The 12,254-nt window shown below is 38.7% G+C and overlaps 1 protein-coding gene across 12 annotated transcripts in view; it reads left to right on the plus strand.

Moving 5' to 3' along the window:
- LOC140713685 (catenin delta-2-like) overlaps positions 1 to 5,484 on the plus strand; it is a 1,190,818-nt gene extending 1,185,334 nt beyond the window's left edge. For all 12 annotated transcript variants that reach the window (XM_073024066.1, XM_073024071.1, XM_073024072.1 and 9 more), the window contains 2 exons: positions 1,489 to 1,565; positions 4,578 to 5,484. In XM_073024066.1, coding sequence (XP_072880167.1) covers positions 1,489 to 1,565; positions 4,578 to 4,838 — 338 coding nt within the window. In that variant the 3' untranslated portion in view covers positions 4,839 to 5,484. The remainder of the gene's footprint in view (positions 1 to 1,488; positions 1,566 to 4,577) is intronic.
- Positions 5,485 to 12,254: the final 6,770 nt, after the last annotated feature.

Genomic DNA, 12,254 nt, shown 5'->3' on the forward strand with positions numbered 1-12,254 from the left:
AGAAGGTTAATTCACAGGATGAGTCTGTGGTAAAGAAAGCAAATGCAATGTTGCCATTTATTTCAAAGAGAATTGAATATAAACATGAGATAATGGTGAAGTTTTATAAGACACTAGTCAGGCCACACTTGGACTATTGTCAACAGTTTTGGACCCCATTATCTCAGAAAGGATGAGTTGTCATTGGAAAGAGTCCAGAGGCGGTTCATGAGGATGATTCCAGGAATGAATGGGATTAACTTGATAGGCATTTGGCAGCTTTGGGCCTCTATTCAGTGGAACTTAGCATAATGAGTAGGGATCTCATTGAAATCTACCAAAAGTTGAAAGGATTAGATAAGCTGGATGTGAAAAGGATGGTTCCTCTGGTGGGGGTATCCAGAACTAGACGGTGCAGCCTCAAAATTGAGGGGCAATTTTAAAACAGAATTGAGGATTTTATTTTAGCCAAAGAGTGGTGAATCTACCACAGACTGCAATGAACGCCAAGTCCATGGGTATATTTAACGCAGAAGTTGACAGATTCCTGATCGGTCGAGCCCTCAAGGGATATGGTGAGAGTGCAAGTGTATGGGGTTGAATGGGATCCGGGATCAGCCATGATGGAATGGCTGAGTGGACTGTATGGGCTGAAAGTTCTGCTTCAATGTCTCATGAATAGGAAATCACCTTTTAATGTAACCAAACCTTACCTCCTGCAGCAGAAGCTTTGCTACCTGAGCACAATGATATTTAAAGATTTCCTTGATAGTTCCTACACCTTAGTAATAAGGGCCTTTATCTTTATTTCTACACAAAGAAATTCATTCTTGAGAACTCTGCATTGACTGTCAGCCGACTAAGATATCATAATATGTGATGCAGCATTGTAATCAATCCATTAAAACCATGGTTGCTGGTACTGCCCTCTATCGTGCAAGGAATATGTTAACTTTCGAAGCCCAGCAGAGCAATGGGATTAAGTCACATTATGTTGTATGATTGCTATCAAAACCATACAAATAATTATTTATGGACCTAAACTCAAGCGTGGTAAGAAGCAAGAACCTGCTTTCCACAATAGGCACCGTCAAATAAGTACATTTTGTTGTATTTGTTCTCAGAATGTGGCTAACTGGATAGAATAGAATTTATTGCTCAACACTAACTGTATTGAGCAGATCCTGGTGGTGGGTCTGATTGAAATGCTGCCCTGGCAATGTTATGTAGCAAATTTCAGAATGTTATGTCATTGATTAGTTTTCCATTCAACATGGTGGGACAAGTAAGTTGGAGATGAGGGTTTATGAGATCAGATAGTAAATAAAGGGAAGTTACTTTTATACTTTCTTTGAAACCTCTCAGTTTTTCTAGGTTGAGGGCTCAATCCCCAATGGCAGAGGGAACGCATCTATTGGAAATAACAGAGCTTAACCAATAACCTATTGATTTTCTTAATATAATGTTTTGTATCACATGCCTTAATGTGACCTATTTTTATTTGAACAGCTCAGCTCTCTGTAGTGGCTGGATCAGGCTATAGGAATTCCTACGCTACTCCCGTTGAGGCTATCAAGCACAACCAGGTCTGTTATTCATTTTTTTAAAAACAAATGGCTTACATGTTTAACTATTGGCAGCCTGTATGGAATGATATCTGAGCAAAGCAGCTAAATGCAGAAGCTTTCCTAATCTTTAGTCTCCTTTCACTAGTGAGAATGCTACAGATTATAAACTGTAGACAACTTGCTGGAATCAGGAGCCTCACTGATACTGCTTGACCTGCCAAGATCCTCCAGCCGTTTGTCTTTTGCTCCAGTAAATTTTAGATATTTTCCTTTGAGAATTACCAGGAGAATGAGCTTGGTGACTTTTCTTCTCCCAAATTATTGTGATTTCTATGTTTTTACAAGCTGATGGAAGAGGGAATAATATTAGGTGTACTTTTGTAGAAAGCTCAGCCTTATGTACCCATTCGTTCTCAATCAAGAGATACAGATGGAGCCAAAGCCTAGGAAACCCAGTATACCAATGGAGAACAATTGATCTCCAGCTACATAGTAGGGCAAGGTTAACACCACAAGAATTCAAAAGTAATCAAGATAGTTGCATGACAAATTTATCCCTAACATTTGTGAATTAAAAATTTCCATCTAACGAAACAAAGGTTAGGCTTTTCTTTGGTTAGCAGCACTTTGGTTAAGCACACCATAGGAAAGATGTGATTAGGCTAGAGTGAGTGCAGAAAAGATTCACAGAAATGTTGATGGATTGGTGTCCTTGAGTTTTTCAGAGAATTGATAGGCTGGGACTATTTTCTGTAGAGCAAAGCAGGCCTGGGAGATTATCTGATAGAGGTTTATAAAATTATGAGGCATAAATAGATATTTTCACTATTTTCCCAGGCTAGCTAGTGGTGGGGGAGGGCAAACTAGAGGGATTAGATTTAAAGTGAGAGGGGGAAATGTTTAAAGGTGAGTTGAGGGGGCAAGTTTTTCCACAGATGGTGGTGGATCTTAGAATGAGCTTCCAGATGACGTGGTAGGGGCCAATGCAAATACAATATTTAAAAGACATTTGGGCAGGTATGATAGATAGAAAGCTTTAGAGGGACTTAGGTCAAACCTAGGTAAAAGGGATTCATGTATATAGGCGCCTTGGTTGGTATGAATGAGTTGGGCCTGCTTCAATATGTAACTCTATGAATCTATAAACGGAAATTCCATTTCTAGCAGTAAGACAATAAAGGCAAAAGAATAGGCCAGTCTTCCCTTTGACCCTATTTTACCATTTAATTAGATTAAGGCCCATTAACACCTCAATTACATTTGCTTACCTTTCCTCCATAACCTTATAAACAATCTACCAGTCTTAATCTTGAGATGTCTATTTGATAATAACCGTAGACTTGCACTATCTTTTGTTGTGGAAGTGCTTTCTGATTGTCCTCTTGGATTTCCTTCTAATTTTACAAATTATTTCCTTCCCCACCCCATTTACATACTCTCCACCAGGGAACATAGCTTCTAATCCTGTTAAATATCTTCATCATCCCTTAGATGTGGGAATACAAGCCAAATTTATGCAATCTATTCTCATTATTTTATTTTCCAAGTGCCAGTTTCATTCTAATGGGGCTATTGTACAACACTATTAGAAACAACAGGTTAAATTTATATTCTGCCTTCTCTTGACATCGGTGGCCTTGGCAAATGTTGGGAATTTTTTGAATTCCGTTCTTATTAAAAATGGTATAAATCCAGAAAATCACTATTGTATTGTGTAAACTAATTCTATATAAACAGAACTTTAACTAGTATTTCTAGATAGGCTTTGTTCTTAAAGCAGAAAAATATAAGAGGAATTTAATTGAAATAAGTTGTAATATCTATTTTTGATGGAGTGGGATCTGTTTCTCTTGCCTGAAGTTTTGGGAATGCACCAATTTAAGGAAATTAGCCAACTAGATAGCAGAAGGTAAAGAAATTAGTTTATACTGTTTTGATCTGGAATGTATAAATTAAAAGTTAGTGGAAATAGATTCTGTTGTGACTTTCAGAAAGAGAATTAGTCATAGAGCAATGCCTAATGAGTCCATGCCAACCACAGTATCCAACCAATTAGCTCTAATTTTCTGCAATTGTCCCATATTCCTGTAAGCCCCATCACTCTATGTACTTATTCAGGTGCTTCTTAAATGATATTATTGTACCTGTCTCAACCAGTACCTCTGGCAGCTTATCCAACATACTCACCACCCTCTGTGTGAAAATGTTGCCCTTCAGGTCCTTTTTGAATCTTTGCCCTCTCACCTTCAACCCATGCCCTCTAGTTTTGGACACCCCCCCCCCCCCACTCAGGGGAAAAGTTTACCATCCACCTTTTCTATGCCTTTCATAATTTTAAACATTTCTTTAATCCTATACACTTACCATTCATCTATGCTCTAAGGAGAAAAGACCTAGTCTGGCCAACCTCTCCCTATATTTCAAGCCCTCTAGCTTTGGCAATATGATCATAAATCTTGTCTGTAGTCTTTCAATATCTTTCCTGTAACAAACTAACCAAAGCTGTACACATTACTCCAAGTACAGCCTCACCAACGACTTATACAATCAAAACATTATGTCCCAAATACTATATTCCATGCCCTGATTGAATGCCAGTGGACAAAACACCTTCTTCATCACCATTTCTACCTATAATCCATGCACTTCTGCTCTTGTGATCTTTCGAAATGCCATCACCTCACACTTCTCTGCATTTGCTACTCCCTCTGTCCGTTCTAACTGATCAAGATCCCCTGTAATCTATGATAACCTTCTTCACAATTAACAACAATACCTAATTTCTTGACATCTGCAAATTTACTGATCAAGCCTTATGCATTTACGTCCACACAAAATGCTGGAGGAACTCAGCAGGTCAGGTCCAGAATTTTGTGTGTGTTACTTTGGATTTCCAGCATCTGCAGACTTTCTCATGTTTATATCATTTATATAAACATGATTTGGACATAAATTTAAAAGGGGAGGGGGAAATTGCAGATTTCAAGCAGTTAAATTGAGAATCATGGTCTAATTTGTTTTTTTCTATAGGTTTCATCGCAACCTGTTGCACAGGAACCCAGTAGGAAAGACTATGACACTTATCAAACCTATCAAAACTCTACTGGAAATTACGATGACTCTTTCTTTGAAGATCAGGTGCACAGTCGCCCAGCAACCAGTGAATACAACATGCATCTCGGCCTGAAGTCAACAGGCAATTATGTTGATTTCTATTCTGCCGCGCGTCCCTATAGTGAGTTAAACTACGAGACAAGCCACTATCCAGCCTCACCCGATTCTTGGGTCTAAGCAGAGGTGGCAGATACACAAGAAAAAACAAGACCCTGGGAACTGTGCATGTGCATGAATATCACAAGACATTTTTCAGCAAGTCTTAAATTGTCAGAGGTCTGTTCCATAGGACAGTCATTGGGTAAAACGTTGTAAATGGTGGTCGGATGGATAAGTACTGAGAGAAATGCAAGTGACATTCAGCTCATATGAAGGAAATGGAAGATTTGCTCACCAGAGAGCAGGAGTTGGGGGTGCGGTTGGATAGGACTAGAAGTTCATGATGTGTATACAAAGAAAGAGGGTGGTTGGGGAGGGAGGGGGAATACTATTAATCATGCAAAGAAAATGGTATTGTGGATGGCAATGAAAGTGGTTAAAAGTAAGAAGAGGGAAATGGGAAAGGCCATGTCAAAGGTCAAGCACAAGAGCCTGAATGTGTTTACACTTGTTACAGGGACAGTCTATCACCTCTTGAAGACAAACATTTTCGTGTGTCACAGCTTGTAGTTTTCAGTCGGGTTTTCTTCTGTACAGCAAGACTATTTCTCTCGCCACCTTCCTGGGTTCTTTTTCTTTTTCATTTTAATGCTTTGTTGTGAAGTATTGGATGTACATTACTGATCAATGAGAGCATTGTGTCCATTACAGCAATGCCAAAGTACTCCTTCCGTCTCTTGTTCTTAATACTATTTTAATTACAAACTACAAAAGTGTAAGCGAGTTTGAGCAGATGTGTGAATTTCCAAGCTTTCTTTTTTATGAAGTAACTAACTGAAGGAAGTATTTAGCAGTATTGTTTGTTCTGGTATGTGGATTTGTTTGTGTGGTCACTAACTGAAAACCTCATTGGTCGCTTATATTACGAGCATCATTCCACACGCTCATTTGATGAGACACGCGCTCTCTGTCTCTCTCTCTCTCTCTCTTTCACTGCCTAAAGTTTTAGATGTAGATATTTGAAGACAATTTTTCATTTATACCAGTTTTGTTTATGACAATACAGTGTTAACAGTAAATAAATGAAGTTGTCATCCATGTTTGTAAAAAATATCGAGGAAAAAAAGAAAAAGTTTTTTCCCATGTTTCTTTCTCTTGATACAAAATCAACAATAGTTCCAATGTGCCATAAAGTCTGTTTGTGTGAATCTGCAGTATCCTTTTTCAGGCCTAAAACATACTGAATTTTAAAACTCAGATAGGTGGGTCAAAGGTAATGTTAACCTAATTTATCAGGTGGAAAACCTATAGGATCAGGTGGAACACTGGTTTTTCACCCCACTTATTATTGTTCACCTTTGAATTTTTTTTAAACACTCCATAAAAACTATATTGAATTTAATACCCAGCCCACTGTCACGTAAGTACTTTAATCAAAATATAGGGGTGGAATTCGGTGCAAAATCATTGTAGAACTTAATCTCATGGGTTTCTAGGTGGGCAGCTTTGGTTAAAGTGAACTTTTCACTTCAAGCCTTCAATGAGCGTGTGTTGTCTATGTCCAAACCATAGAGCTCCTGGTCTTACTTAGGATACATTTAAGTCATTTTACAACACAGCTGCAATTGACGTACAGACTCATGGATTTTATTGTGTTTAACATACTGCACTGCATTCCATGGAAACTGGAACCTTTTTTCAAAGAACTGCATTGTATATCAAGATACACTGAAGGGTGGCTTACTGTAAGGTATCCTCTATTTAGCTGTGATTTAAAGTTACCTGTGTAGGCAAACATAAAAGGGATACTGCCCTCTTTAAAATAACTTTGTTTTTGAGAATAGTGCAGCAGTACTCATTGGTGCCAAATGAGAAGTAAACAAGATGCTTCAAATTCTAATTGTAGGAAATAAAATACTCTGAAAATCGATGGGTAGCTGATTGTCCTGCTGACAGTTTGTAGATGTAGATAGACAAGATTTAAATTTGTTAAATGCTTTTTACAGTGTGTTTTGTCAACGATGAAAGAAGGGTAAACAGCATACTGGGCTATATGGAGATTATATAGCCTTTAAACTGCAGTCTTGAAAGAAACTGGGTAATGTGATTAAAAAATAAAATGATGCTATTAAAATTTAAAAACTGTTCAAATAAGTTTCTTTAACTAGTGCAATGAAGTCAAATGTCCTAGCATTCCCCATGCATCAACTTTTAAATTTTTCACAGAATGGTGCAATCAATTCCACCCGAATTTATCTGTAAAGTTGTGGTGGGGGTGGGGGAGGTCACAGCACTTTGGATTGCAAAACTAAATATTGTAGGATCATCCACTGAATTCCCATGTACAGTTCATGATTCCGCTAGCAATTCACCCGCAAAACAACAAAGCGTTGTAATGGATTATGGATTTTCTAACACAAGTTACCAACAAGCATAAACTTTCGTCTGTCTTTAAAGCAAGTTTTTCATGCACGCACTGGTCCTACCTACCAAACCTGGCATATACATTCAGTGGCCACTTTATTATGCAAATATCTAACCAGCCAATCATGTGGCAGCAACCCAATGCATACAAGCAGGCAGACATGATCAGTTGTTCAGACCAAACATCAGAATGGGAAAGAAATGTGATCTAGATGACCTTGACAGTGGAATGATTGTTGGTACTAGATGGGGTGCTTTGAGTATCCCAGAAACTGATCTCCTGGAATATTCACACACACAAATCTAGTGTGTACAGAGAATGGTGCAAAAAAAACCAAAAATCATCCAGTGGGTAGCAGGTCAGTGGGCAAAAAACACCTTGTTAATGAGAGAGGTCAGAGGAGAATGTCCAGATGACAGAAAGTCAACGGTAACTCAAATAACCACACGTTACAACAGTGGCATGCAGAACAGCATCTCTGAACGCACAACATGTCGAACCTTCGAGTGGATAGGCTACAACAATGGAAGATCACACGGGGTTACACTCCTGTACCTAATAAAGTATGCACTGAGTGTATGCCAGCCAAATAATTGAGCATGCCAACAGTCACCAAGTTATACCTATTTCTGATTGTTCAAGGAAGCACCACAAATTAAACATTTTTGGGAGCAAATGTTGACGCAGGATACTAACAAGTATATACAATTGAGACCAGTAATTAGTTCAGATTTATTTTTAAAGATACTTTCAGTGATTTAAAAGACAGTATCTGTGGTTAAACCAATTTCAGCTGTATTCTTGAAATTTCTCCAGGGTGCTTCCTTAAATGACATCATTGGATGTTTTCAATACAGGAAAATAAACACACTACTCAATTGCACTGGTTCATGGAAGTTTTTTTAAAAACAGTTTTAATTGCCAAATGAATTTCAGAAATAAGCTAGAAATTTACTTTGTGAAAAGTACAATTTCAAGTAAAGTATTTGTAACTTTCATCACCAATAACTATTTGTTTGAATTGCTTGTGCAATTCAAAGTTCAAAGTAAATTTATTATCAAAGTACATACACGTCCCCATATACAACCCTGAGATTTATTTTCTTGCAGGCATACTCAATAAATCCATAGAATAATAACCATAATGGAATCAATAAAAAAGCGCACCAACTTTGGCATTCAACCAGTGTGCAAAAGACAACAAATTGCGCAAATACAAAAATAAATAAATAGTAGTAACAACAATGCTAATAATAAATAAATAAACAAATAATAAACACTAAGAACGTGAGATGGTGAGTCCTTGCCCTTGAAAGGGCAAGTGAAGCTGAGTGAAGTTATCCCCTTTGATTCAAGAGCCTTATGGCTGAGATGCAATAATTGTTCCTGTAATAACTGTTACTGAAGTAACAGTGTGAGTCCTGAGGCTAAGGACTTAAACTGGGTACTACAAATACAAAAGCTATTATTCACTTACCGCTCTTCTTCATTCCTGCATACAGTACATGGACAATATCTAGCCACAGACTTTTAAATAGCAGATAACATTAGTGGCAGGCAATGATCAGTTCAAGTAAGTGAGAGGCTGGATCTCCTGCCATGACTGTCACCTCCTGACAACACAGAGCCTTTCCATCCTCCCCCTCCCCAACTCACAAGTTAATAGTCTGATGGAGTTCCTTCCAATTGGCCTGGTGAGTGCAGCTCCAACAACACTAAACAAGTTCAACACAATCCAGGAGAAAGCAGCCTTGTTGATGTTTTACACCTTTCTTCAACAAAAGTATCCCTTTGCACTGGCACAATAGAACATGATGCATCCTGTATGCTGAGATTTAAGAAAATGTGTAAAACAGAAACTATGTTACCCAATATTAAAGTTGCACGGTAATCTCATCGTCTATTACTTTCTTCCTTCCCACCTTCTCCATTACCATTGGTACACCATGATCACAGGTCTATTTTCTACAAAACTCACTTAATTTCCTTTTCTCGTCCAGTCTAACAACACATCCCACCATGGAAGTGAAGTAAAGCAGGTGCCTTCATACACTACTACCTGAAGGTTTCCTTCCAACATCCTAATCTTAAAACGTACTGTGGCTCCTTCAGCATTGCTGAGTGGAAATCCTGGAAATCCTAAGATCTCGGCATTCCAGGAGTACTATGAGCTGCAATTTAAGGCAGGAACTCACCATCGCCTGCTTGAAAGTGATCAGATATGGGCAATGAAAACTGTCCACACAAATAATCCCTGGAAATTGAAAAAATAGTAAATTAAAAAATCAAATTAACAGTTGGCATCCTAAACATTAGTTGACCATTTCTTATATTGTTTGTGCAGCTTTACTGAATAGAAATTGGTTAACATTTCAGACAAGATTGTATTTAAGCATCAAGATTCATAATGAGTTTGCTGGTAAAATCTTTTTTTCAATTTTGATAAATAGTCTGCACTGTAAATGCAACATCTGTTCTCTCCCATAATGCTTCTTGGCTCTTGTTTTTGCTAAAGTCTCCTGTCTGATTGATTATAACTGCTGCTCTGCAGTTATAAGAGACAGTTCTCTCTCTCTGTCAATATTTAACAGAATTATGCAGCATGAAAGAAAGCTGTTTGGGCCAAATCATTCACACCAAGTTGTCTACCTGAGCAAATCCCATTTGCCTGCATGTGGCCCATACCCCTCCTAACCATTTACCAGTCTAAACATCTTTTAAATGTTGTAATTAGTTTTAGACTCCCAGAACCTGGGGGAAAAAAACTGTGGCCATTCTCATTATCTATGCCCTTTATATTATACACTTCTATAAAGTCACCCTAGTCTCCTAATGCCCAGGGGAGAAAAAGCCTGTCCCGCCTCTCTATATAACTCAAGCTTTCTAGTTCTGGTAACTTGTGTTGATACCTGGGAACACCATCACTTGGAAATGCCCCTCCAAGACACTCACCATCCTGACCTGGAAACATATCATCTTTCCTTCATTGTCGCTGGGTCAAAATCATGGAATTCCCTCCCTAACAGCACTGTGGGTGTACCTACACTTCAGAGACTGCAGCAGTTCAAGAAGGCAGCTCATCACTACCTTCTCAAGGGCAACTAAGGATGGGCAATAAATGCTGGCTGAGCTGGCAATGAATAAATAAACTTCCCAGTGAATCTCTTCCGTACCCTTTCCAGCTTATTGACATTGTCTGTACAGCTGAATGATCAAACCACACACAATCCTCTGTGTTGTCTCACCAGTGACTTGCAGAGCTATAACATGACATCCCACCTATTGTACTCAATACAACAGATGAGATGCTGGAGGAACTCAGCAGGTTAGGCAGGATCTATGAAGGGAAATGGACAATTGACATTTTGGGTTGAGAAACTATTTCCATATCTGGATGGTACCCAACCTGCTGTGGTCCTCCAGCATTTCATATGTCGCTCCAGATTCCAGCATTTGTAGTATCTTGTGTCTCCTGTACTCAATGCACCAACTGATGAAGGCAAAAGGACCAAGGTAAATCCTTCTCTAGTTTAACTTACTAACGTGCAAGACCACGCACTTGTTCAAGTTAAATTCCATCTTCCATTCATTGGCCCACTACCCAATTTATTGCAATGTTCTGCTGCATGTAATATCTTGTTTTAAAGTCAGACTGACATGGAAGAGATAAATGGCTGTTTGAGTAAGAAGTTAAGATCTTGCTTCCGCTTGAAAGGAGATTATTGTAAGATGTAGATATAATGCATAGCAATACATTATAACCAACCACTATATCAGCTACCAATTCCAACATAATCACGTAAAAATTATCAAACCTTGTTCTGCTTTAAAACCATCCACAACTATTTACATATGTTTTTAATATGGGAAGAGCACAGCTGATATTGTTGGACTAATACTTTATAATCTGCAGGCACATGACATTTCAAACGTTGAAATCTGGAGCAACACACAGAGTGCTGGAGGAACTCAGCGGGTCAGGTAACTTATGGGAGGAAATGTACAGTTGACATTGGGTTGAGACCTACTGAATTCCTCCAGTACTTTGTGTGTTGCCTGATAATCTGATTATTTCAACTACTGCAAAACAATGTAATCACACACTAACCTCTATAACCTGCAAATATTATGTAGCTTTTGCACAAATACCCTCATGTATACCCATCAATCTTTACCTCCCTTGGAGAATTTGCTTCTTTTTATTTTCTACCACATAAAGTGTCTTTGGATGATCAGTTACCTTGCCGTGGCACAGTCACTTAAGGTATTTTCATCACTTTCTTTCTACCAGAAATGTGACCTTACTCTTCAAATTCTAGTCTATCTGTGCAGTACTTCGACAAGATTTGTCCATCCTTCGAGGTCCAATGACCAACTGAACAAAGTTCTCAGATGAGACTCTCCATTTGTCAGGGTTGACCGTTGATATTGCATCCTAGCTGTCCACATGATAGGCAAGCTGGTATGCAAGCCAGGACAGTACGATATGGAGATCGAGCTGTCGTCCACGCAGAAGATACCAATTCAGTTTGGCAGCAGCAGCATCACAGGAGTTGCCAGTCAGCGTTGAACTCAATGTAGGACTGCAGCTCTGGATTTTCCTCAGGGTTTGCTCCCGAAGCCTCTCCCAAGAGTGGGTATCACTGTAAGGCAGAGGAGGTTTGAGATCAGAGTTTTCCTTCTGGATGAGCTGCCAACCACAGCTGACAAACCCCATCTGCCCAAAATGACTGGTTTTAAGGCACCTGTCAGTAGAAGTGGTTCCACCAGACTCAGTAGGTAAGCTACACATGAAGGCCAAAAGCTAGACTTAGTTGTCAGAGGCTATTTGAGGTGCACACCATTGGGAGCATTTAAATAGCATTTAATGGGAGCTTATCCCCACTACCTCCCCCAACTATGACTACCTTAACTTCTTGGATAAGTTTGTATAAAATGAAGTATAAAGTCCTCCACCTGTTATTCTAGCTCTTCAGGTAAAGGCCAGTATCACTATTTATCATTTTTCTTATACTTCTAGCTTTTAATAATGGTTACATAAAGTGATGATGTTGTGACCAAGAGTGAAG

Source organism: Hemitrygon akajei, chromosome 20 (genome assembly GCF_048418815.1).
Source record: "Hemitrygon akajei chromosome 20, sHemAka1.3, whole genome shotgun sequence".
Lineage (NCBI taxonomy): Eukaryota > Metazoa > Chordata > Chondrichthyes > Myliobatiformes > Dasyatidae > Hemitrygon > Hemitrygon akajei.